The sequence below is a fragment of the Haemaphysalis longicornis genome, unplaced genomic scaffold, assembly GCF_048455015.1.
Source record: "Haemaphysalis longicornis isolate Haplotype H1 unplaced genomic scaffold, Haemaphysalis longicornis Haplotype H1 scaffold_9, whole genome shotgun sequence".
Taxonomy (NCBI): Eukaryota; Metazoa; Arthropoda; class Arachnida; order Ixodida; family Ixodidae; genus Haemaphysalis; species Haemaphysalis longicornis.
Window position 1 is genome coordinate 19,554,901 of NW_027526460.1, and position 24,872 is coordinate 19,579,772.

General features: G+C 47.5%; 4 protein-coding genes and 1 long non-coding RNA gene across 10 annotated transcripts in view; 4 read left to right on the top strand and 1 right to left on the bottom strand.

Annotated features, from left to right (window-relative positions):
* The window catches only part of LOC144153101 (uncharacterized), a 201,635-nt gene that overhangs the window by 93,173 nt on the left and 83,590 nt on the right, over positions 1-24,872 (bottom strand). The gene's annotated exons all lie outside the window — the stretch shown is intronic.
* LOC144152347 (neural cell adhesion molecule 1-like) lies at positions 3,318-8,323 on the top strand. Its single transcript, XM_077683612.1, has 4 exons — positions 3,318-3,351; positions 5,121-5,240; positions 6,130-6,411; positions 7,980-8,323. Exons 1-4 carry the CDS (start codon positions 3,318-3,320, stop codon positions 8,321-8,323), a joined length of 780 nt encoding a protein of 259 aa, XP_077539738.1.
* Positions 5,132-24,872, top strand: part of LOC144153093 (cell adhesion molecule Dscam1-like) — a 53,211-nt gene continuing 33,470 nt past the window's right edge. The window contains exons 1-3 of one of the 6 annotated variants that reach the window (XM_077684748.1): positions 19,996-20,298; positions 21,108-21,227; positions 22,013-22,180. In XM_077684748.1, coding sequence (XP_077540874.1) covers positions 20,139-20,298; positions 21,108-21,227; positions 22,013-22,180 — 448 coding nt within the window. In that variant the 5' untranslated portion in view covers positions 19,996-20,138. The other 5 variants (XM_077684751.1, XM_077684749.1, XM_077684752.1 and 2 more) reach the window with 5 other exon arrangements.
* LOC144153096 (cell adhesion molecule Dscam2-like) lies at positions 9,486-12,495 on the top strand. The gene is made up of 4 exons (XM_077684759.1): positions 9,486-9,776; positions 9,856-10,137; positions 11,654-11,773; positions 11,968-12,495. Exons 1-4 carry the CDS (start codon positions 9,626-9,628, stop codon positions 12,174-12,176), a joined length of 762 nt encoding a protein of 253 aa, XP_077540885.1. The 5' UTR covers positions 9,486-9,625; the 3' UTR covers positions 12,177-12,495.
* LOC144152349 (pro-neuregulin-2, membrane-bound isoform-like) lies at positions 16,115-17,010 on the top strand. Its single transcript, XM_077683615.1, has 3 exons — positions 16,115-16,288; positions 16,443-16,724; positions 16,988-17,010. Exons 1-3 carry the CDS (start codon positions 16,144-16,146, stop codon positions 17,008-17,010), a joined length of 450 nt encoding a protein of 149 aa, XP_077539741.1. The 5' UTR covers positions 16,115-16,143.

Genomic DNA, 24,872 nt, shown 5'->3' on the forward strand with positions numbered 1-24,872 from the left:
CCCAACTTTGTCAGTACCCTTCTTTTGTAACAACCACATTACACACCTTGTGAATTTTGTAAATAATGAAAATAAAAAAAAACAACGCAGTTCTGGTTGTCCTCAAAACAGGAAGCCTGATTTCTTTCTCCATTCACGTCACGCCACACAGCTCCAAACAACGGCCGCGTCAAAGCCCAACAACGCGGTCGGCAGAGAAACTCACAAAAGGACAGGCGTTGACTAGCGTACAGCGTGGGAGAAAGGTAAGAAAAATAAAAGTCGGGAAAATAAGTCGTTCGACTTCGGCTTTCGTTCACTTGCATAAGTAATGTAATTTGGTTTACAACGAATCTTACTAATAATGCGAACTACACTTAGGTGGCCGAGACGGGGACTCGAAGCGGAATGGGAAGGGAAAAGATATGCCTTTGTGCTTTAACTATCTCCAAAAACCTAGAGACACGCTTTCATATTAATTTCCGAGTAGACGGATTTCTTTCACGTCAGCATTAACTGACAATGGTAAGCATCCACATTGTTACACCGAAAGCAAGCCAAAGTAGTTTTTACATGTTTGATATGCCGCCTTCAATTCTGATGCAAAATAAAATGTATTCGACGCTTGGGAAAACCATTTTTTTTACATTCACCACCCCTTTGGTAAACTTGCATCCACAGGTTTAATTTTAATTGGAAATAATGGACTCAACTTTGTACCACGATCTTTCCTCCATAATTCGTCAGGAACGCCACTTTATTATGCAGCAAAAATGAGTTCCTCTACACGCGAGAGCTCCCAATCGTTCCATAACAGCGTTCGAATTTTCCGCCTGGACACGAGCGCCACTGCGGACAAAACAGTTGATGCTAGTGAGTGACTGGTGGAGCCACCGTCAGGGCTGTTACGACCACGCCCAAACTGGAGCTAGCAAGCCGCCCGGCCGCGGCCTATGATCGAACAAAAAAACCACCATCAAATAACGACGCACACAGTTAAGGCTAGCGACCATTTTCTAGTTCGCAAGATAGCGTTGCGTAAGCCACGGCACAGACGTTTACATGAAAAAATCTAATAACTCCAGACCACACTTAAAACTTCACTCGTATACCAAACATAACTTATCTGACAATGTCTAAATTTACTCACGCTATTCGCTATTGGCGGCAGACTTAAATTGATACTGCCATCATAAAACGCGGAAAACGAAACATTCGTGGACGCGATAAAGCTAATTTACACGTCGAAATTGTGCAAGCGCCGGCCGCCAGGACATCAGGGTGGTTCGCGAACGAGAAAAAATCAATACAGTCCCACACCGCGGTAGAGTCGGGTAAATTATAATCTAGCGCCCCAAACGAAGCGTACGAACCGACAATGGCGGACTGAAACCCGTGTTCCAGGTAGTTGGTAAGAGGGCTGGCCTTGCACGAGTAAAAAAGCCCAGAATATAGGGTCAAGTTTGAGTAGTTTCGGCGGAGCTCCTCTGGAACAACGTCTTTCAAGCAGGCAAAGTTGATTTGGTGAATACGAAAAGTAAGGATGAAAGTCTTTTCTAGTGGTCTTTAGAAAAAGCATCGGCAGTCCCACTTTTATTAGTATAAAATACTACGTTGGGAGTTCAAAATCATCAGGTCTTTCAACAACAACAAAAAAAAAACATGTACACCTGCGTATCAGGACATTATAGCTGCGTGACATGCGGTAGCTGGTATTGTTGACTAAACTGAGCCGGTGTCAACGAACATGTGCTACTAACATGTACAATCGCAATGTTTTTGGAGAGGCCGCCTATTTTTTCGCTCACCGGAACTTGTCACGCCAAAATACTTTCTTCGAACGCATCGAAAGCATTCATTCTTTTTAGACTTCAGACCACAGCAGCTGTTGCTTATTTTACGATGTCCCACAGCGATGCTAGCTCTCTAGTTGAATAAAAAAACGATTTTACTATACGAAAGTTAGCGGCAAAGTTTGCGAATAATAGCCTACGGGCTAACAGAAAATTTACTAAGAAACTCGAAGGAGAGGTGCAATAGTGTTTGACACAACAGTCTCCAATACTCGAAATGTGCTTGATAGCCTGAATCGGTACGGATTTTGATGAATTCTAGCTGCCGAGATGTTACAGTCCCAAAAAATCCAAACACATCACGAAAAAAAAAATTACCACACCTCGTTTCTGTCAATTATCAAGCAAAGCAGTATCGCCTCGAGACCCGATAAGAAACCGGCAAGTGTCCGTCTGAGCACCAATATCTCTTCTAGTAACAATCGTTTTTTCATAGTTCTTCTGTAATTATAGAGCTGACGTTTGCGCGAGTTGATCTGACGGAATGGACTTCATCAAAAGGACTAATACAAAGCACCGACATGGCGATGGCCAACAAATTGAAAGTTTATTGTCCTGAAGCGGAAGCCTATCCAACAATAGCAGGAATAAATTTGAAAGAGAAACAAATGAGCAGGAAAGTTAAGTGTGCACTTCGAATTCCCTCATGTTGTGGACCACGTCTACATTTTTACCGATGGTTAGGACCGTAAATCTCAAATTTTTTGACAGCGCTGTCTTCCTTACTCCGTCCGTTCTTGTGGTTCATCTTTGCACTCTTAATAAAGTTCATGTGTTTCAGTCAGTTTTTAAAGGTAGCTTAACCCATCTCGCGCTCACAACTACTCAAAATCAGAAACCGATGAAGAGACTGGTCTTTCCGACGATACGTGGCGCCATACGTCCAGAGAGTACGACGACGCGAAACAGCCAACGCCAAGCGGTCAAACCGCCCTCCCATTATGCCAGGGTATAAGCTTGCAGGGATGTATCAGTCGCGATGGTTCAATAGGAAACACCGAGTTATGCTGCTTTTGCACACATAAAAGACTGCGGAAAGGATGGAATTTAACGGAATCTTCTTCCTGACCGGGCTACTACAGTTGGCCGTTGCCGCTCAAATTATGGGTAAGTTTGGATCTTGCTACGCGTTGTACTTTAAAGCAGTAAGTAACCGCACAAAAATTAGGTCTGATAGCGGGGATTACGTGCGGATTAGTAATAGAAGTACGCTCACTGTAGATTGTGTTTGACGCAGAGCCTCCAAGGGTCAACCCGTTTTCTTTCCTGAAACGGTGGCGGAACGGTGAGAAAACATCCGTGACGTGTATGGTTACCTCCGGCACGTCTCCCATGAAATTCATCTGGATGAAAGACGGCAAAGAGCTCGCGGAGACTGGAAACGTTCGATTCAGACACGAACAAGGATACTCGATGCTGTTCTTCGAACCTGTCGACGTAAACAGTGGGGGCAACTACACTTGCGTGGTCAAAAACAGAGCCGGGATGGATTCGTACACGACGTTTCTGGATGTTGAAGGCAAGTACTGCGAACTTAAGTCCGAGTACGATTTCGAAGATTGTTATTTCCTGTTTACGTCAGCTAGAGACCTTCCATGTCGGTAATGTGGACTGAAGAAAGGAATGATAGAGATTATAATCATGATAAAATTAGAGAGGATAACCACTTTTATATACGGATTGAACGTTGTATTTTTGTAGCTACATTCAAACGCGGCGTCATTTTTTTCTTTACTTCCATAGCGTCGCCCAAATGGGTGGAGACCGTCGAAGATCAAAAAATCGCCTTCGAGAGTGAAGCTAAGCTTCGGTGCCGTGCGACGGGGTCCCCATCACCAAGTGTGCGATGGGAAAGGTTTGAAAGTAAGCCCATCACAAATGCAATCAGCAGTCATTTGTACACACTTTGTTATTACTGTTGCCGATTAATACTAACGGCGTGACACAATGCATCGCAATGTTTCCTGTGCAATTTTTGTACATACAATAAGCTAACCTTTCATTGTGCCGATATGGATTTCAGGAAGGGAGAAACAAAGCAGAAATTACGCAAGCACAGAAAACTTATTACAGCTCGGTGACTCGCAGAGGTGTCACAGACATGGACGAAGCTGAGGCCCGAAGGCGAGCGCCTGGACATCCCTAGGGTGACAAGCAACGAGACGGGGAGGTACCAGTGCACAGCTTCGAATGGCGTCGGGCCAGACATACACCACGTCTTTCTACTTTCCGTTTACGGTAAGCAGTAACAGCACAATTCAGATCTGCGCACGTAACGCTAGACTAAGTAACTGCTTTGGCAAAATTAGTAAAATAGCAAAATTTACAGCTTCCGGGCCGAAGGGTGCCAAACTCTCACGTATTTAAGCCGCATTTCATTAATAGACTGAAGGGTTCCAAACTCTTCCGTCATTTAGGCCCGCATTCTATTAACAATAAAACAACCTAATCAGGCGAAGACGGATGTACAGGTACGGTTGTTATTAGTAATGCCAAATGAACAGGCCAGCGACCGCACTCTGCACAGCGCGCTTTTAAACGTTGTAAGCAGGCTTCTCTAAAGCGACGGTATGTGGCGCCCGGTGTCCATGTGGTGCTTGTACTGCTGTCCGCGTATAGCCAAGTAGCGGCTATGCACTAGCTTCCGCCATCGCCCGGCACACTACACTTGTTTCTCCCGGGACTCCTGACCGTATTCTCGTGGCGACGATGTTGTGACACAACGTTCGGCGCCCCATGCTACGCTGAGCGTCTACGTCGGTCAAACATGTTGAATCGGAAGTCCTCCATTCGTCTTGGGACGACGTGGAAGTTCGCTTGTCTGCTCGCTGCGGCGTTCTCCCCACAAGCGCTTCTTCTTGGTAAGTCATGTTCTAGTTCATACCCTCCATGTACGCCAGAGCATTACGAGAACGCATACCGTACCATCTGAACTCCTTCCAGATGCACCCAAGATACAACCTTTCAGCTTTCCGAACCGGCTTAAAGTTCTCGGGAGGGCATCAGTCATGTGCACAGCTGCGGAAGGCACGCAGCCGTTTACTTTTTCCTGGCTAAAAGACGGTGTGTCCGTGGGAAACGTAAAGAATGTGCGTGAAGAAAAGAAGAGAGATTATTCGGCGCTGATCATTGAACCCGTGGAAGCTCTGAACGGGGGTAATTATACCTGCATCGTGAAAAACAAAGCTGGATTCGACAGCCACTCTGCGTACCTCGAAGTCGAAGGTAAGCAGACCAGTAACGCACTGTGAAAGCACTAACTTACATTTTTTTTTTCTTTTTTGGCAGCCCCGCCAGCCTGGAAGTATGTTCCCGGAAACGTGGATGTAGTCCAGGGGCAGACGCTTACCCTGTCTTGTAGAGCCACTGGATCTCCCTCGCCCAAGATTGGCTGGTTGTTTAAGCAAGGTATGTTACCATTCAAATCAAGTGGGTGTCGTCCAAAAACAACCCGCAAGTGCACTACTTGTTCTTTTTTTCTTGTTTGCAATGCATTCGCAGAAAATTCTAAAGAATGGATTCCTCTGCTGAGCGATGGGAGACAGGCACTAGCGCATCCCAATGGGAGCCTCGTCCTGACGTCCGCTCAAGTCTCTCACAACGGAGCCTTCAAGTGCAGCGCCGATAACGGAATAGGAAAGCCCATCTTGCACGAGTTCGCAGTCAAAGTGCGCGGTAAGGCCCGACCACTACGCGTACGCTGAGCCACAGCGACCCTCCCCCTGCCTTGTGAAACGCCCTACACTTGTCGACAAACTCCACTTGTAGATCAAAGATAGCCCACAAAAGAAGGAAATATTTCCTTTTATACGGTGTACACTCTACTTTTCGGTGCATCAACAACTAGCCAGACTGTCTCAACCGAACCATCATTTTCAGAAACGGCAAATCGTTGAGCTGCTTAGAACCGAACTACGACACGGTGTGGCGCAGTATGTCCGTGGTCGCACCAACAGAAGCAACCTGCTTCGGCCACTGCCGCGGCGCGTACGCCTCCGTTCTTTTTTCGTTGACTGGGGTACGCCAAACACACGTCCCTCTTATCCCGTACAGCAAGCAGTTCTCCAGGGACTCAGGCTGAAGTTGAAAATGCATCTGGCTTTCGTTGCATCGGCCTATGCCTTACCGTCGCTGCTTTTTGGAGTCTTCCCGCCACCTACAACCGCCGCGACCAGCAACAAAGGTAGGATTTAATTCCCGTGGCTTCCACACAGCGCACTTTACTCGAGTGTTCGATGCTTTTTGGTTTGAGTTTGGGCCTTTCGCTATCAAATATGCCTTCTTTTTTTCTTTCCAGTGCCTCCCAAAATCATAGCGTTTCACTTTCGCAAGACCATAAAGCCCGGTGAAAATGCGAGGACAACCTGTCTTGTGGAAGCCGGTGACTCTCCGATGACTTTCTCATGGCTCAGGAACGGCGTGGACGCCTCTCTGACCAAGAACGTTCACGTCAACACGCAGGCTGATTTCTCCATACTCAACGTCAGTCCAGTGCTAGCTGGAAGTGCCGGGAACTTTACGTGCATCGTGAAAAACAAGGCCGGCTTCGATAGCTTCACGGCATACTTAGACGTCGAAGGTGAGAAATATACCAGTTATCACCGCATGCCAAGAACCGGAAAAACAGTGCTGAACATTAGAACATGCATGCTATTTGTTTCCTGGTGACTACACTGCTAGAGCCTGATAATTGAATGCCTCTGTCGTAAACTTTCAAGATACCCAGGTGGTCAAAATTATTCCGCAGCCCTCCACTTCACTATGGCGCGCCTCATCGCCTCTGTAGCGTCGGTGCGTTAAATCCAACAATCAATCAATCAAGCAAGCAAGCCTCTGTCGCAAAATGCAGCGCGGGTAGTGTTCTATACACCGTAGGCACCCGCTATAACAAAATCGTTTTATTCGAAGTTTTTCACGGCCAAAACTGCCGCTCGTGGAGAGAAACTCCTTCCCGTTTTAACGAAGTACCACTTATAACGAAGTCGGTTTCCTCTGCCGGGAGCTTCGTTATAACGAGGGTTTCCTAGTGCTGTCTTAACCATTACTCACAAAACGTGCCATGCTCAAAAGAAACTGCGTGCTGAGGTTTCAAGCGTTGAACATTGAAAAAGGTTGTAAGACATTTCTTCAAAATGAGAGGTAGGTAGCGCCTAAATTAACGAAATGCGTGTGGAATAGTGAGCAACGAGCGAACCCAGGCAGTAAATCCAGCAGCTCTGGTGGGGGCTCACAGCAACTTCGCACCGTAAAGCAAAAGATGCGGTGAACATTAACAGATGTTCCACTACCGCTCACAGAACTAGCGAGAACAAATCTCGCATCAGTGGCGTTCGACTCCCTTCAACTGGATTAGAACAGGCGCGCATTTCAAATACCTTACCGTGAACGAAAGGAACTATACAATTGGGATTGCTGACATTGCCCAAGCCTAAATATTGCTTCTCGCAGATTAGACAGCTTGTTCTCACGGAAACAAAAAAAACGCGAAATACAAAACTGACTGCTGACCGATCACTCCAACAGGAGAAACTGCATGAACGTATTTTTCTGAGAAATAACACAAAGGTCTGCGTTAGAGCTTGTATGGGAGTCGGGACCTAGAGTGTTATTAGGTACGGGGCGCTCGCGTACAGTTCCAGCGAAAAATGACCCCACACATTACTGGCAGGACGACCGTATGGAAAGCATGGAACGAAGAATTTGAAACATTTTGTGCCCAACGTGTCTTCGGCAGAATTTCACGTTTACGCAGGTCCTAGCAAGTTTGAATTAGGCGAAAAATTGTGCTGACATCCTCAAAGTAGGTGGTTCAAAAGGCTAACACGGCGTGGCGCGCCTTGTCCGATAGAGACGCGATTGAGCCCGACTTTGGCACTTTGCTGCTAGCCTGCCACAAACAAATATGGCGCACCAATGTACGGGCAAAAGTTCTAGCCGCTAGCGAAACTGGCGCTAAAATAAGCCGTAGGATATCTTCCCATGAGTCAGCCAGTTCCCCAAGTGCAAGATTCGCAATGTTCGCCTTCCTCCTTATAATTCTTGGGATATGTGCTTCCGTGAAAGGTTCCGAGAAAGGTAAGCCGCGAGCCGTGCGAATGTCGGCGGAGCCTCCTGGCAGCATTGTTGACAACGGTGCGTTTTCTGTAGTGCCGCCAAGGATACAGCCGTTTCACTTCCGGAAGACCGCCAAGCCGGGAGAGACCATCAGAACATCGTGCCTCGTAGAAGCTGGAGATCGCCCCATGACGTTTTCCTGGCTAAGAAACGGCCACGACGCCTCCTCCTTGCCAAACGTCAAAATCAACTCGCACTCCGAAGTGTCGCTGTTGACTATTTCGCCCGTCAGCGCCGCGAGCGCGGGGAACTTCACGTGTATAGTGAAGAACAAGGCAGGCTTTGACAGCTTCACGTCACTTCTGGAAGTTGAAGGTAACTGCGGCAAGCACTTTCAAAGTTCCCGCAACCGCATATGGAAACTGGGCGTCTGGTGAGATTTGCGAAAGCGGCAACTGTTCCGCAAACACATAGGCTCATCTAAAAAAAAAAGGGCGGGGGGGGGGGGGGGGGGGTGGCTTTACATGCTCCATTATTGACAGCATGAAAATTGACAAAACGGACAGGGTATTCGCTAACTTTCGCTAACAGCCTTTGGACATTTTTTACACATGCGGAAACGTAACATGAATACAGAAGCTAATCAGCCGGTCACAGCAGCTCGCGAGACGTTATGCTTGCGGGAAACTAATTTTAATCCACCTAATATTCCCCTCTGAGAATATTTATTTGCAAGCAACTAGTTTCTATCAGTGTACGTCACCTGGAACATTTTGTTGAGGAGCCAATCTGTGCCTGTGCGCCATGCTACCGTAAATTGCAAACGTTTAGTCGATTGCAAGCGAGAGTTGTATGATTGAATTTACAGCTCCCCCCGAATGGAAGAAGGAGCCGACGGACAAGGCTGGAGCAGTCGGGAGCACTATGGAAATGGAGTGCCTAGGTTCCGGTTCCCCTTCACCAAAGATGACGTGGTACATTACGAGAGGTAGGCAACGCATTAATCAGTTAGACGTCCTTTTTAAACAAGAGTGCTACGGATATGCAATGCCTTGCAGGGGACGGTTCCCGGCAGCCCATTGACACGCTTCTTCCGTCAAGAGGCACCGTGTCTGCCAACGGAAGCCTCGTCATTCACGAGTTGAGCGTAGAAGACAGCGGGCAGTACACATGCGTCGCCGACAATGGAGTGGCCCCTGCCCTGAAGAAGACGATAACTTTGAAGATAAACGGTGAGGGAAATGCGCACATTTTCAGCCAACCCCAGCGCACCCTACAGTGTACTCGAAAATTACCACCAAGATCACCATGACAGGTCCGATCGGTGCTAGAGAAGTTTTGTGTGTTTTGCAATACATTTGCTCTTTGAACGGTTAGCAGGCTTTGGCAACTAGTGACCTGCGCGCCTCATAACACAGCACTTGAAAGGCTAATATAACATCTTTTGAGCAACAATACATGACGAGTTATTTACTAGCTTCCGGGAGATCAGATAGCAGAACACTGCGTCATTGGGACCCCTGTATAAACAGCTAACAAATCTGGTAGCACACACGCACGACTAGAAAGTCTCAAAACAAATTCGTACCTGCTAGTTTCACGCGCCAGGCTTTGTGGGGCACTGCAAAGTTCCCGGAAATCGACGACATGTGGCGCAGCGTGTCTGTCAGCCCGAATGCCGCAGAAAGCCAACACTGGACACACGCCATTCGTGGGTCCGGAGTTTTTACACTCTCGCGATGCCACCCTGCATGAGAAGACCCGCTCCGACAACTTACAAACGCCCCGCATCTGGACTGCACCAGACGTCACATCTATGCGTGCAAGCAGCAGCGACGATTCAAATTTTGATCGTCTGCGTGGCGAGTCTCGAAGCCAGCAGCATCAAAGGTAAGCTGAGTTAACCCATAATTTTAAGCAGCTAGCGATACAACCCGAGAGTAACTTGCTATGTTTCGCGCACACGCAGTTACACCCAAGATCATCGCCTTCTCGTTCGCGGGAACTGCGAAACCTGGGAACAACGTTCGAACCACCTGCCTATTGGCGGAAGGCGACATGCCCGTGACTTTCACCTGGCTTCGCAACGGAGTGGACGCGTCGCATTCGAAGAACGTGCACATTGTGTCGCACAGTGACTTCTCCGTCCTCAGCATCAACCCCGTGGACGGACAGAGCGCCGGAAATTATACCTGCATCGCCAAAAATAGGGCAGGATTCGACAGCTTCACCGCATTCCTCGATGTAGAAGGTAAACACAGCATTTCTTTTCCCCTTTCTCAAGCCCCATGCGGTTTTGACTCGCTGGGGAAAGTAGTAGAACAAACTCGGGGCTCGAAGCCCAATTCTCACTATCAAGGTCAGTAGTATCCCACTGTTGTTGCGGCACTTTATTTTCCCGATTAGCAATGCACAAGCTACAGAAACGCGAAATTAGCCCCCCCCCCCATGAGCGTGCGCACGAGTCGCCACAAAGAAAATTGCATGATCCTAGAAATTCTATGTACAAACCTAGGGCGGACAGACGCTGCCCCTGGGCTATGAGGACCCGTACGTGGCATACTGGAGGGCGACGCATTAGCGTAATTTGAACAAAGTGCGGCTATTTAACGCACACAAGGGTCCGTTTTCTACACTGAACTATATAAACACAGCAGCTGCGTCAGCCGACAATCGAACCGGCGTTCCCATTCGTTGATACAGAACACCTTACGCTTATAAGAACTCGTAACCACGGGAAGGGATTATAAGCCGGCATAAGCGTCAGTGGTGGGTAGTCCACGTTGCATAAAGTATTAGTAGTAGCTATTTTACTGTGAAACAAGAGGACCCGTGGTCTAAGGAGGGGGACGGGTGATTAGGAACGGGAGCGAGGATAAATGCAGGCAAAAGGATATGAGCTGCAATGGATATGAGCTGCAACTCCTTTATGGGCACTGTGAATTAGCCTTTTTTCACTGATGGTGCAGAGTTGCAGTCGTAGCGGAGGATACAGACCTAGCATTCACAGCAGCCGCGCTGGGCCGCTTTTAAAAAAATAAATGGCTATGTCATGAACTATGTCCGAATCCAGATGGCGCGGATCCGTGTGGGAATGGTTTTCGTGGTCGATAGAGGGTGAGGTGAAATTACGATCAGAGGCTAAAAAGTAACACAAGTCCAAATAAGACGGTGAAGCGTGGCAGGTGTACAGGTGTTACAATAGGGCCAACGTTGACGGAGGTTGGGTGTGAACCATTAGCGTAAAGTTTCTGGTATTGGGGCTGCATCGAGGTATACATTCATAGCGGAACTTTGCCACACAACTACGAATAACGATAAGCCACGCTTCTTGACTTTGTGAATACCACTGCAGACGTGCCACAACTAAGCTCCAGCGTTCTGGTCAAAAGCACAATTACGCCATCCCCGAACGTTTTCGAGCTCAGCACGAAGAACGTAGTCCGAGAAAACGTTTATCTACAGCTTGTTATAATAGAGGCTTCTGCAGCAGCCGCCAATCACTACTGATACAAGAAATGCCGAGTTTCCAATAACAGTTCTAATACTGATCGGTTTTAAATAGTAAGCGACATACTCTCGAAAGTTAATTTCCGAATACAAAGGTGCTTAAGCGGAACGCTGTGACGGCGGTGAGGTTCTGATGAAGTTTATACCACTGGTCAATGAACTTTTAGCGCTAGTACCGGCGGTCGGACGAACAGAAGGAAGTTTAATACAACTCACGCAAGAATTATGTCCGAAAAAAAAACTACCTCCTGTTTCAGCTCCCCCGAATTGGTTAAGAGAGCCTCAGGACATGGGCGGAACACTCGGCACTGCACTTCTTGTCCCGTGTGCAGCGTCAGGTTCACCTCCGCCCACTATTCGCTGGTTCAAGCTTCAAGGTATGTCAACAAAGTTTTTGACTAGTGCTTGCACAATTGAACATTCGAACCGGCACAGGCGCTGTAGAGCATGAAAGCCGTTGCTGCCTTCTGTACTTCGTGTGTTTGCCTCCTTTACTGTAGCTGCCAACTTTGTTAGGTATTGGTTCTGTTTCAGCAATGCCTCATGTTACCTTTGGAATTTTTCACGGCAGGTGGCGAGTCTCCCTTCCCAAACAAACCAGCCCAGCCTCTCGAAACCAACCAGAATGGGTCCCTGGTAATCCAGCAGTTGGAGCCGCACCACGCCGGGCAATACGTGTGCGAAGCTGGCAATGGCATCAATCCAACCCTGAGGAAGACCATCAGCGTCAAAGTAACCGGTGGGGCCCGTTATCACACGAGATTGAACGCAAGCCCGTAAAGTACACGCATGCTCGCTGCACAATAATGGCGGCGTATCCAGGAGTGCACGCTACAAGTATTCCTCCCTCAAATGGAGCGACTCGCTTTCGTAGCTAACACCACTTTTTGCCGACATGTGGCGCCCCGTGTCCGCTGTCCAGGAATCGCCTTCTGAGCGTCGTTTCAATCATATAGCCTTCGCTCTCAGAGAGTTTACAGCAACCCGGACAAAATGTCGCCCTTCTCCGTGGGGCACGCTTTACCGCCGAGCACAGCAGTTTTAGTGCGGATTTCACTCTCGATCAGCGAAAGGACTTACAGACACCTGAGCATCGCCGTTGTCAGCTTTCTCCTGCTTCAGTCCGTTTCGCAAGGCAAAGGTGAGTAAAATTTAGCCGTAAAGTGTACCAAGGTTTACTTCGCTTTTGCAACAACATCCGCGGATTCGTTCGCAGCTAATGGCCTGATACATTTTCTTTCCAGATATGCCTGAAATACGCCCGTTCAGTTTCTCCAAGAAAATCCCGGTTGGTGGGAAAGCGCTCGTTACGTGCTTGATAACCTCGGGCGTCCAGCCCGTTACTTTTTCCTGGCTGAAGGATGGTCAGTCGCTGAGCTCGGTACAGGGAACACGATTGAAAGCAGATCCGGATTACTCTGTGCTTCTTCTGGAGCCCGTCCTGCCTTCGCACGTAGGAAACTACACTTGCATTGCCAAAAACAAGTTCGGTTTCGACAGCTACACAGCTGTTCTCGAAGTCGAATGTAAGCATAAAAAGCGCGGCAACCGAGTCTGCCGTTTGAAAGACGTTGTGACCTGACGCTTTGTTATTCTTTTGCAACAGCTTCGCCAACGTGGAGGAAAGTCTCTGGAGACATTTTAGTCGTTTTGGGGAGAACCATTGCCATCGAATGCGCAGCGGCGGGCTTCCCGCCGCCAACACTGAGTTTCCGCAAAGCCAGTGATAAACACGGTACGTGATCATCCTCCAAACATAGCTGACATGTCGGTTGCTTCATAATTGCGCGCATGAATGAACATTTCTGACAGAAAATTTTTTTCCGATCCACTGGAAATTTCCTCAACATGTAAAATTTTACCTCCCACCTTTTCTTATCCCGGTTTCAATGACTTGCTGTATTGATTCACGCATGGTTTGCTTTTGTTCAGTTCGTGTATTGTTTGTCCTATGTACCGCACCTCGCCTTTGGCATTTCTTTGTCTCATTTTTGTACTGCTTTTATGCATTATTCTTGTTTAATTTTTGTTCGCCTTGTTAACACGGATCACACAACATTTAATCCTGTACCTCACTACTTCGTGGGCCTCAGATAGGGCCTGCCTTATACTGTAAATAATAAATACAACTAACAGATGACTCAGACGACATCGACAACTCCTAATTGCACATAATGTCTTGTGTAACACGCATTTTAACACAAAGAAGTGCATACAAACAAAAAAGGAGGTTTGAACTACAAAATCATGTTTTATTTACTTCTTATTAGGAAACTCCGGGGAGCTGCAGACGGAGCACGACCGGCTCAGTATCCACCGAAACGGCACCGTGATCATCACAAGCGCGTCATTACGAGATGCGGGCACATACATATGCGAAGCGGAGAACGGTGTACCTCCGAGCGCAAAGCATACAGTTAAAGTCATCGTAAACGGTGAGAAGCAAGAACCCACACCTATATCACCGAGCCCCGTATTGTACCTGCTTGTAATACATATTTTTACTTCGGAGGAGTGCTTGCGGTGCGCTCATGAAAGGTGGTGCACACCGTGGCCCAAACCTTGGTTATCGTGTCTGGCAATTAAAACCAGCTACCGTAAAACCGCGGTTCTGCGGACGGTAGTCTTTTAGTTTGCGATCCACACACAGTGTGTCGCGATATGTCTGTCGTTCCGCAAAGAACGGTCTGGGCCTATCGCCGCCAGACTGCGCACGAACAATATTTTCTCATGCACATGGACGCCACGAACATGTAACGCTTCCAGTAGAAATCTGTACACGGAAATAATCAAAAATGCGACGTGCTAGCCGCTTGCGGGGAAGATAATAGTACGTGTGCTTTGGTGAATTCGTGCAACGCATCCTCTCCGGGCCGGAAGCAATCGGTCTGAACAACCACCGAAAGGCAGAAAGAAAACATGACGTCAAGTTTCATCGTTTGGACCGTACTGGTGATTTTGCAGTCACGAGCCAATGCCGGTAAGTACCGAGCACGTATATGGTACCTCTAACGCTTACTTCGAGATGTAGATCCAGGCTACAATGTGTGACCCTTCTCAACTTCTTACAGCCACGGTAGAAGCACCCAAGCTTCAGCCGTTCTCGTTTCCTAGTTCCGTCAAGCCGGGCTCCCGCATCACGGCAAGTTGTTTGACAACATCGGTGAACCATCAAGTCACCATATCTTGGCTCAAGGACGGAGGGGACGTAAGCGCAATGAAGAATGTATTTGTGGAAACGAGACGAGGCCTTTCGACGATACTCATAGAGCCAGTAGAAGTATCGAACGCAGGAAACTACACCTGCATTGCGAAGAACAGAGCTGGGTTTGACAGCTACACCACGGTGCTCGACGTTCAAGGTAGGGCGTTCGTTGGGGCTGCAATACTTTGCCTCCTTCATCGCTTTTCTTTTGATTTTCGATGGCAGCCCCACCTTCATGGAAGAAAACTCCAGCGGACGTCAGGGTAAACCTAGGCGACCGTGCAACGCTGGAATGTTTGGCACACGGCTCTCCAGCACCCAAGATCATCTGGAGGAAGCAAGGCAGTAAGTAGAAACCACAGTTACGTGCACCCTCCCGCCTTTTTCTATAATAACGCCGAAGCAAAGCACTTACACTTAGAACCATTCGTCTGCAACTCACAAAGCACGGTAGCGCGCAGGTAGAAACTATATCTCCCCCCCCCCCCCCCCCCCCACACACACACACACACACCTAGGCGAGCGGTATCTATGTGCACCGCTGTGCGAATTATTTCCCCACTATAGTTTTCTGACTGACTTATTATGAGGTTTATCGCGCGCCGACGCTACGCAGTGCGCCTCATCCCCTACGATGAGGCGCGCCATAGTGAAGGGCTCCGCATTAATTTTGACTGCCTGAGGAGTTTCTGATTAGAGCGAAGTCACATTGTGGCGCTGCGCTCTAGGGAATAGCACCAGCTTTTACTTTTGTGCACGCGCTTCAACTCCCACGTTACAAGTCATGATAAAAACGCTGACAGGTAGGCAAATAAGCCCTAAAATGATATCGTTAACGTGCTGAGAAGCGGGAGCGGAGATAATTGTACACCCTGAAAACGCTAATCAATCCTTATTTCGCTTCTTGCAGGAGCAATAAACGCCACTTCAAGCAACAACGGCATCCTGACCATTGACGAGATCTCCATACACGATGGTGGTCAATACGTCTGCGAAGCAGACAACGGCATCACGCCAATCGCTTCGCATAGCTTCACAGTTTCCGTTAACGGTAAGATGAGTTCGCCACGGTCGTTACTGCCATACCCTTAACGTACTTAAAACGGTCTGTGAACCACTTAAAGAAGGTTCTTCAGAGGCACAGTTGCTTACGGCGGATACACAAAGAACAGAGCGTTCGGTGCAGACTACCCCTTCACACATCCAACACGGTGTCGTTTGTGTAAGGCACAAAGATGCTGATCTTTTTGCAAAACGGGGAATACACGGTGGGGGGGTAAGTTAATCAAGATCATTTAGAAAAATCTGCCTAAACGAATTTGCACAAATGTTGCGCAGCTTCACTTGAGAAACAGTGATACGTTGCACAAGTTTCAAATAGTTCGCGTTGCCAACATTTACGCGTAATATCAGTTTCTCACGACATGCGGCGCCGCCTGTCCGCTAGTCAAGTCTTAAAAACGGCCCCCTAGGGGAGACCAGTGGCGCTATAACCCAATCGGCTTGCCATGGCTGTCACAGCAAAACACCGCGCATGAAGCCATGGCTTACCTCGAAGAATTTTTCAACCCAAGCGGGACAAACGGTGCACGACGACGAGCCAAGAAGAGCCTCACGCCATCGAAAAAGTCGTTCCTCATCATCTGCGCCTCCATATACATCAGCATAAGCTACTCCGAATGCTCAAGTAAGTCTGTGCATGTCACACGGTGTACGTTTCGTTCCTCGCACGAGACCTCAGTGGAAAGTGAAAAGAGGTTACGCGCACTTGAACGTACAGCATGACGGCGTAACGCACGAAGCACGGCGTCAACAAATAAGCGCTTACGTTTTGTTTGCAGCACCACCGAAGATAAAGCCGTTCTCGTTTCCCAAAGTAGCCAGCAAGGGCGAAAAAATAAGCGTCGTGTGCTTGGTCAGCGAGGGAACACCGCCTTTCTCCTTCTCGTGGTCCAAGGAAGGAAGGGAGCTACAGACAACCGACAACGTGAAAGTGCAGGCGGTACCCGAGTACTCGGTGGCGTTCATCAACTCAATCGACGAGAGAAGTGCCGGAAACTACACGTGCATCGTCAAGAATATATTCGGGTTCGACAGCTACTCGGCCTATCTAGACGTGGAAGGCAAGTTTCTTTTAATTAACCTTTGTGCTCAATTTAGTTTTTTTTATTATTCCCGGGATACCCACGAGCGTACATAAACCATACCATTGTACATAATAGTAGTCGGTTAAATCATAAATGTGACTGTTACCTCATCATGTGTGCGTAAAACGAGTGGTCGAACACCTCTATATCAAGAAAATTTGTTTGACCTTTTGAACGATTGATTCGAAATTCCACTCAAAGCCAAATGTTTTTGGATGACAGCTCATGTACACCTTCAGGCATTTTAAAGACAGCAGCGTGAAAGCTACCGGACGAGAGATGAAGCTCATGTTTCTGATGTACAACACGCCGCAAGTGAAACGCGAACACAAACATTTGAATCAGAACACACAAAATTGAAAAATACTATTCGTTGAGCTCTAATAACGGCGCGTCATTGGTATATACGGAAAGCCACATTTCCAGACTTTGATTTTGTAACCAAACCACGCATCATTTTGACTTGTATGGAAAGAAATCGCGCTATTTGCGGGTTCTGATTCATATTTTCGTGTTCGCGTTTCATTTGCCGGGTATTGTACCTGCATTTAAAAAATCTATATCCCTCGCTTATTTTCTTCTGTTCTTTTTTTAGCCCCACCTGTACTCAAGAAAACAACGTCAGACACAAATGTTGTCGTAGGCGGCAGCGTCATCCTGAGCTGTCACGCCACAGGATCGCCTAAGCCCATAATAAACTGGTTTATGTCACGAGGTATGTATCTACACTGCACAAATGTTGGGAATGTCAACTTAAACGCGTGCGTTATACAGTTTCATTGTATACTAATGATGCACAATATTTCAGGCGCTGCCGGTGAAATCAGCCTTCCTGTCAGCAATTCCCGAATGAGAATCTCGCAGAACGGCACACTCCTGATCGAGGAAGTTGCGGCTGAGGACGCCGCCAAGTATATTTGCAGAGCTGACAACGGCATCGGATCTGTCAGCCACTCATTGTACTTGCATGTCCGAGGTATGATAAGATACTCTAACACAAAACCAACCGTAAGCTCGTCTAGCGAAAATGTGACCACAGGGAAACAAAACCCCCGGTACAGTTAATGGCACTTTCCAACGTGCGCTACGAATTCAAGCTACCAAGAGAAGCTGCCGCGGTAATAACTACGCCTCATAATTGTTATGCAGATATTTTACAAGCTCATGCGCTTCAGTCTGTCAGGTTGACCCCCTTAGCTTCACACACGAGACACCTAACAAGAGCATCTCATGTTCCAAGAGGCAGACATAGGTCGCTATAAAAAGATATAGGAACGAAAATTTCGATGTTTGATCACGCAGAAAAAGACTGTTTCGCTTTGTCGTAGCAAACTTTGTCATCGCTTGGCGTATACAAAACAGGCGGAAACAGACTTAATCCGCCGTATGTCCGTTTTATGATACCGTAATCCCAGTCTAAAATCACAACAGGAATATCGCAAAAATCTAAAAAGAATTCCTGTCTTAATTACGACAAAAAAACTCCGTTGTGACAGCAGAAGTCCTGTTGTTACGAAAAACCCATCTGTTGTTACGACACACATTGCTGTCGTAACGACAAAGTCAATTTTCTCAACGACAAACATTTCTGTAGTCACAACAGAACTGCCATTTACGCTACTCTTCACAATGGCATTAACAATCAAACCATGTTCAACTACTGATAGAACATCGGGATCACGACAAGACAGGAATTCGGCACGACGGAACCATAAAATCAGGACAGGAATACGACACACGACAGAACACCAGAATCCCGACACGACAAGAATACGACAAGACTACAGTACGACACGCGAAAATACGACAAAACTACACAATTTTTTCTTTGTCGTCTTTTTCGACTTCGGCTGAACCAATTGACCGACGCCTACCCCAACTGCGGTCAAGTTCGTAATACACCTGCAACACACTTCACACCCGAAGACGCAGGTGCTCGCTGCGAAGACACGCACGCATCAGGCAAGCTGAACGAGGTAGTTCAGCCTGATTGCGTTGAGAACAGAACAGCACGGACACAGCAGTGGTCGCAAATACACTCTTCCAAATTTTACCAACTGCAGCGTGCGCAGCGACGCGTCTCACTTTTTCGGCAAGCCGCAGCAGAGGCCGGCGTCGTCGCCCTTGTCGACTCTTTTTTTCCCACGTCCCACAAGCTGCGACAATGCGGTTGGCCCTTAGCGCGTTCCCCGCTCGGTCGCCCCGGGGAAGACTGCCAAGGCCCGAGCGTGAGCGACCGCGTGCTCCGGGACGTCATCTCCACAGTCGAACGGAGGCAGCGCTTCCTCCGGCATCCACGCGCAGAGATCGTCATGCGGTGCATCCAGACTCATCCCAGCATTCTCCTCGCGGTGGTCTTCATCATAGCCAACGCTACTGGAGGTAAGCACTCATTCAACAAACTTCTGCAAACCTGCTCAGCCTCAAACCTGGCCTAGTGGAAGTGTACGCGACTGCATGAAAGTATGTGCAACAACGTAATAACAACTTGGAGAAGCAAGGTTCTCTTTCGGGGTACTCTTTTGGGGAGAAACAAGGTACTGTTCCTCCTAAGGTGGCTTTCATGTATCCAGGCTTTAGTGCTTCATACTAGCAGGCCACAGACCAAAGTACGAGTTTGTGGCTAGCGGTTATTAAGGGCGCGTTCAGAACGGCAATGTTAAGGAAATGCGTCACGTCTCGGATCGTCATGTGATGGTCGAAACTATAATTGAATACCTATTCGTATATAAACAAACGCGAAATAAAGAGCAACCGTGAGCTCTGCATTTTAAGACGTGCACTGAACTAATACTGTACCGCCGCAAAGATGCCTGCCACGAACTACAGTCTAATTATTGCATGCCATCTGTATACACATTTCCTATTAGCGGTAGGAAACCTTGCGTGTTAAAAAGAACAGTAATAATGCTTGAAAAAAAAAACAATTTCGAAGTTATAATTGCAAGGTGTGGCAGGAGGAATTAGCTTAAACGCTTGGCTACAGAGGGATGAGCGATGGAAAGGCTCAGTTCTCCGCAAGGCAAAAAAAAAAAAAAAAAGAGAAAGGCAGAGGTACAGATAAGCTCGGAGAGGAATAGGGCATATACGAGTTCTGCATTAGTTTTCTATATATGCTAATAACCCTGCAAACGTAGTCCCGTGCACGCAAATGTACAGAAAGACTACAACTAGAATATTGAATATCCATTGCAATTCTCTATTCCACAATATATTAGTAGTTATAATAAGCTAACTACGCTAAAGGCCCTCTCTCGCATTTCAGAGGTGCCCCCAGCACTTCAAGAAATTATCTCTTCGACCAAGGTCAAGGCTGGAGAGAGGGCAACCGCCGCATGCTTACTGAAGCACGGTTCAGCACCGCTGACGTTTCAATGGCTGAAGAGCGGCATGGACGCCTCGCTGCTGCCCAATGTCAGGGTGACGCAGTTCGAGGACTACCTCCTTCTCGTCTTAAACCCCGCAAGCGCCGACTCTTCCGGAAACTACACGTGTGCCGCGACGAACGCTTTCGGAAGCGACACCCTGACGACGCACATCGAAGTGTCAGGTTGGTCTTTGCACGATGCCCGCTTCAAGTCATGCACAAAAATGTATTTCGCGGACATCAGTGACGAAAAAAAGCATGCGTTCTAAATCCTCAATTAGTGACCCCGAATGATTAGGCTTCATCCGGACGTCGCATAAAGTTTTGCAAACTCCGTGCACACTTCACACACGGGCGTTTGGCATCGTTAAGAGAGACATTTATTTATTTATTTATTTATTTATTGATTGATTGATTGATTGATTGATTGATTGATTGATTGATTGATTGATTGATTGATTGATTGTAGGGTTTAACGCGCCAACGCAACGCAGGCGATGAGGCGCGCCGTAGTGGAGGGCTCCGGATTAATTTTGACCACCTGGGGATCTTTAACGTGCGCCGAAATCTCGTACACACAAGGGCGTTTTTGCTTTTCGCCTCCATCGAAAAGCGGCCACCGCGGCCGGGAATCGAACCCGCGTCCTCGTGGTCAGCAGCGCAACGCCTTAGCCACCGAGCCGCCGCGGCGGGTGTTAATAGAGACCTATTTTTTGGGTAATTAACTTCACTTTTCCTGCCTCTATCACATCTGAAAAGAACTCTTCACCTACTAAAGTTGAAGACAGGGCAGCGCGTGCACTGATTGCAAACGAAGGGAGAGGCCGGGGATCGGTTCAGCTTTTTCTAATCGAGTACTGCAATGTCCTCTTAGGAACGGTATTCTGTAGCGCGCATTAATAATCCAATCAGAACGTTTTTGCTAACGTGATCCACCCCTACAGTTTATTCTGACAACAGCGATACCTTACTGTCGTCTGCTTTCTCAACAGTTCCACCCGAATGGAAGCGAGTTCCAGGAGACACTGATATTGGCCAAGGTCAGAGCAGGAGTTTCCAGTGCCTCGCGTTGGGTTCTCCGAAGCCGAATGTGACGTGGTCAAGAAAGGCAGGTACACAATATTACAATTTCTATTTTCCGTCTCGCAGCCCACTTGCGCGTAGAGCAGTTCCAACAACAATACCTCGGTTCATATCCGACGCGACTGGCATTAACATACTTATTGCTTCGGCATCTTTAATGGTGCTTAAAAATGGAAATCCACATATACAAATTTTCTTTAAAAATATGTGAAAACGCTCACTACTCACGAAAAGTTTTAAATTCTTGTTCGGTGGCCCAACGCACTGCTTATACAAAAGTTGGCTTTAGATATCCCGTTTATGCAACTAAAATCAAACTTGTAGCGGAGCGATTTCTACCACATTGAAGAGTCGCTAAAACAAAAATGGCTGTTCTGAGCAAGAACTTAAGCCGATAATAATAAGTTTCTTGCTTAAAAATCCCAAAATCGATACCTGTTCTTGACGCAGCGCAACCCCCAACCAAGTCGCTCGGGCATGGCCATACCCAAGTACCATAGTTGAGGGTTCCCCAACAATTATTACCGATTTTGCTGTCTTATAACAGTACCTGCTTCATACTACCACATGGCTACAGATACGTAACACACCTATACCTTTTCTAAGCAATTAAAGTGACCAGGACACCAAAAAAAAATGCAGGGGAGGGGGGGGGGGGGGAGGGGTAATCGATTATCAGTGTCCTTGCATTGCGAAATCTAGGTGCAATTCCGAATATGCGAAATAGAAGCTTTACCCAGGAAAACCAATTGTTATACGAGGATGCAATGATGCCCAAATAATTTGCAAAACGCAAATATTCTGCTGCTCGCAGAGTTTCAAAATGGATGGACACCACTCAAGAGGGATTCGAGGCTGTCCTTCGAAGCCTCAAGCATGACCATCACGGACGCACAACCACCGGACTCCGGAACGTACTCCTGTGTGGCTAGCAACGGCGTCGGGCCAAGCATCAAGGCTACGTTCCAGCTCAAAGTCAACGGTATGGCAGATACCGTGCAGCCAAAGCAGTGTAAACTGCGCACACTACATTAAGGTCAACCACAGGTTTGTATGCATCGAGTCGAACGAAGCTGATCCGTCCATTTTGACTTTTTGGCCACATCGCAATTCAATGGCCATGATCAATAGTACTTACTCCTGGTGTGTCTGTCTAACAGTTAAGTATTTATATTGCATCTAGCCTGTAAACATGTGCACATGTGCTAAGTAATTTCCTTACGTGTACTGGAAATTCATTTCATTTCATTGCTGTCTGCAGAACTGCTACCAGTTTCAGTGTAACCTGCTTTTTTTCATCATCTGCAAGTTTTCTTCAGTGCGACCACAAATTGCGTTGTTCATTTACTTCGACGAATAACATCTATCTTAAGCATTCCGCACTCGGAATAACCGAGAAACAACACACGCATTTCAAGGTGAACGGCAGTTGCACAGTTTGGAAGGCACGACGTTTGTGTCAACTTGAACGCCTATTCTGTTCGCAGACGGCACAGTAGCGGTGGTTTACATCATCGGCCGTTCAGTTTCCCGCTCGCTAACAAACGCAAACGATATTTTACAGATCCACGCACGGACTGTAAAATCACAAAGCATTGGTGCCAACAGCGATCGTTTGAACAAGCCCGCGGTTATGGTGGTGTCCGCTGCAATGATGATAACTTTATATTAGGGAAACTTCAACCCCCGCGGTGCATGATGAACCAACTTCTTTCCTTCAACTAAGTTTGGCGTGAAAGATTTCGTTCCTGGCAACTTGAACGCACCCGCGAACTCAGGGCGCATTGTTTGATAAACGATGTTATGCGCCGCTCTCGATATGTGGCGCCTGTGGTACTGTCAAACGGCAAGTCTACAGCGCCGACGTCGCACAAAGTGACCAAACAATACAAAGTGTGCACTATTTACACGTCCAGGCATGTTTCAGGCCGTGGCACTGTTTACGGACGACACAAATTATTCAAGCTCATGAGATAAGCGTAGATACACTAGAAACAGCCATGCTGATTGGCGGGAAATTTCCGAAAGCAACAGCGGCCGCAGTTGTGGCGCAGGCCGCGGCGATTCTTCATTTCGTCGTCCCCAGGAGCACCGGCCAGGCCCTCCCAAAAGGTGAGCGAACTTCCCCACAGCGCAGCGCTGCATTTCTGGGTAGATCCTCAGCGTTTTCCCGCAGGCTCTCGACCACTGCGCCTCCCGAAAACAGACAGCAACGCAGAGAAAACGCCTAATACGTTCCCTGACTCGACTTCGTAACAGTAACCTGTGTCGACATTTTCACGAGCGTCACGGATTTAGCTCAGCTCACAGGCAAAGTTCGCCTGTCAAACCAGTGCTTCAACGGAAGGCTTGAACAGGCATTTCCGTCAGATGAGGAAATTGCCACTGAGGCAGGCATGTTTATTACAAACCAAAGCAATTTTCAATCGGGGAAAAGAACGTGACAGCGCATCCTGTACTGTATTGGCATACGCGAGCGATGTGTTTATTTCCCCTACGCCGGCGTGACGGCCGACGATATAGGTAGAACTGCGAGATCAGAGCTCATTATACAACTGTGAGGTAAAGAAACCCAAAATCGCAATCTTAATAAAACGTAATAATGCAAGAAATACTAACACTGATGTCAAACTGCTACCATCTGCTCAATGTTTAACCAGCGGCAGATTGGCGAATTACGAATCCGAGGTACTACGAGAAAAAAAAAAAAATATGCACAACCATTCTGTGTGATATGTTTCAACCTTCGTAAATACCGAGAAGTTCTTGGATTCACCATAAAACTCTACTTTCCTGGCAAAATCATTGCGACTAGGCAAGCAAGGCCACAAAATCAAGCTATTATTTAACGTGTTCTGTGACTCTCTTCCATTTAATAGTAGAAGAATCTTAGTAGGCAAGATGCGTAAAAGAGATCCCGGCGAAATTTAAAGCATTCAAAAAATATCCCATATCAATTAATAAATGTTTAAACGTTGCAGGTTCTTTTGGCCGCGTTAATTTTCATATTACTGGCGTGTGTACCTCCAACATATTGGTATGAAGCACAAAGAAATACAGACACCGCAAAAGACGGAAGCACCATATAGCTCTGACCATTTTACTTTTCTTTTCTCATGCGTGTTTTTTCATGCACTTTCCTGCCAAGACGTCTAGCTGTCACCAAATCGCCCAGACGTCGATTCTCCCGCATGCGCGCTTCCGAGGAACGAGAAAAGTCTTTTCCCGTTCCTCGTTTCTCCTTTCTCGTTCTCTTTCCTTTTCTCGTTACTCAACCACAGTATTTACACAGTTTGAGCTCCACAATACAGGTTCCACAGCTAAAGATACGTTTTCTTTGTTTCAGACGCACCTACGGTGATGCCGTTCAGTTTCCCAACAGACCTGTCCGAGGGGGGATCCGCGCAAGTTTTCTGCGCCATCTCGAAAGGAGCTCTACCCGTGTATTTCACGTGGCTCAAGAACGGGAAGACCGTGGGTGATGAAGCCAACGTGAAGGTGGCCACATCAGAACGATATTCGGTGCTCCAGGTCCTGTCGGTGTCCGCCGCTGACGTGGGAAATTACACCTGCTTCGCCAAGAACTTGCAAGGGAGCGACAGCTACTCTGTCAAGCTCGAAGTCAGAGGTATGTTTCCAGACGCTAAGAGACTATCGAACACAAGCAGTATATA

What these genes read in the sequence shown, in the direction of transcription:
- LOC144152347 (XM_077683612.1), top strand. Translation starts at nt 3,318, where the DNA reads ATGGATTCGTACACGACGTTTCTGGATGTTGAAG. An exon ending in GACGTTTCTGGATGTTGAAG is followed by an intron (nt 3,352 to 5,120) that starts GCAAGTACTGCG and finishes CTTTTTTGGCAG; the next exon opens with CCCCGCCAGCCTGGAAGTAT. An exon ending in TGGCTGGTTGTTTAAGCAAG is followed by an intron (nt 5,241 to 6,129) that starts GTATGTTACCAT and finishes TTTTCTTTCCAG; the next exon opens with TGCCTCCCAAAATCATAGCG.
- LOC144153096 (XM_077684759.1), top strand. Translation starts at nt 9,626, where the DNA reads ATGCCACCCTGCATGAGAAGACCCGCTCCGACAACTTACAAACGCCCC. An exon ending in CGAAGCCAGCAGCATCAAAG is followed by an intron (nt 9,777 to 9,855) that starts GTAAGCTGAGTT and finishes GCGCACACGCAG; the next exon opens with TTACACCCAAGATCATCGCC. An exon ending in CGCATTCCTCGATGTAGAAG is followed by an intron (nt 10,138 to 11,653) that starts GTAAACACAGCA and finishes CTCCTGTTTCAG; the next exon opens with CTCCCCCGAATTGGTTAAGA.
- LOC144152349 (XM_077683615.1), top strand. Translation starts at nt 16,144, where the DNA reads ATGGCTTACCTCGAAGAATTTTTCAACCCAAGCGGGACAAACGGTGCA. An exon ending in AAGCTACTCCGAATGCTCAA is followed by an intron (nt 16,289 to 16,442) that starts GTAAGTCTGTGC and finishes TTTTGTTTGCAG; the next exon opens with CACCACCGAAGATAAAGCCG. An exon ending in GGCCTATCTAGACGTGGAAG is followed by an intron (nt 16,725 to 16,987) that starts GCAAGTTTCTTT and finishes GTACACCTTCAG; the next exon opens with GCATTTTAAAGACAGCAGCG.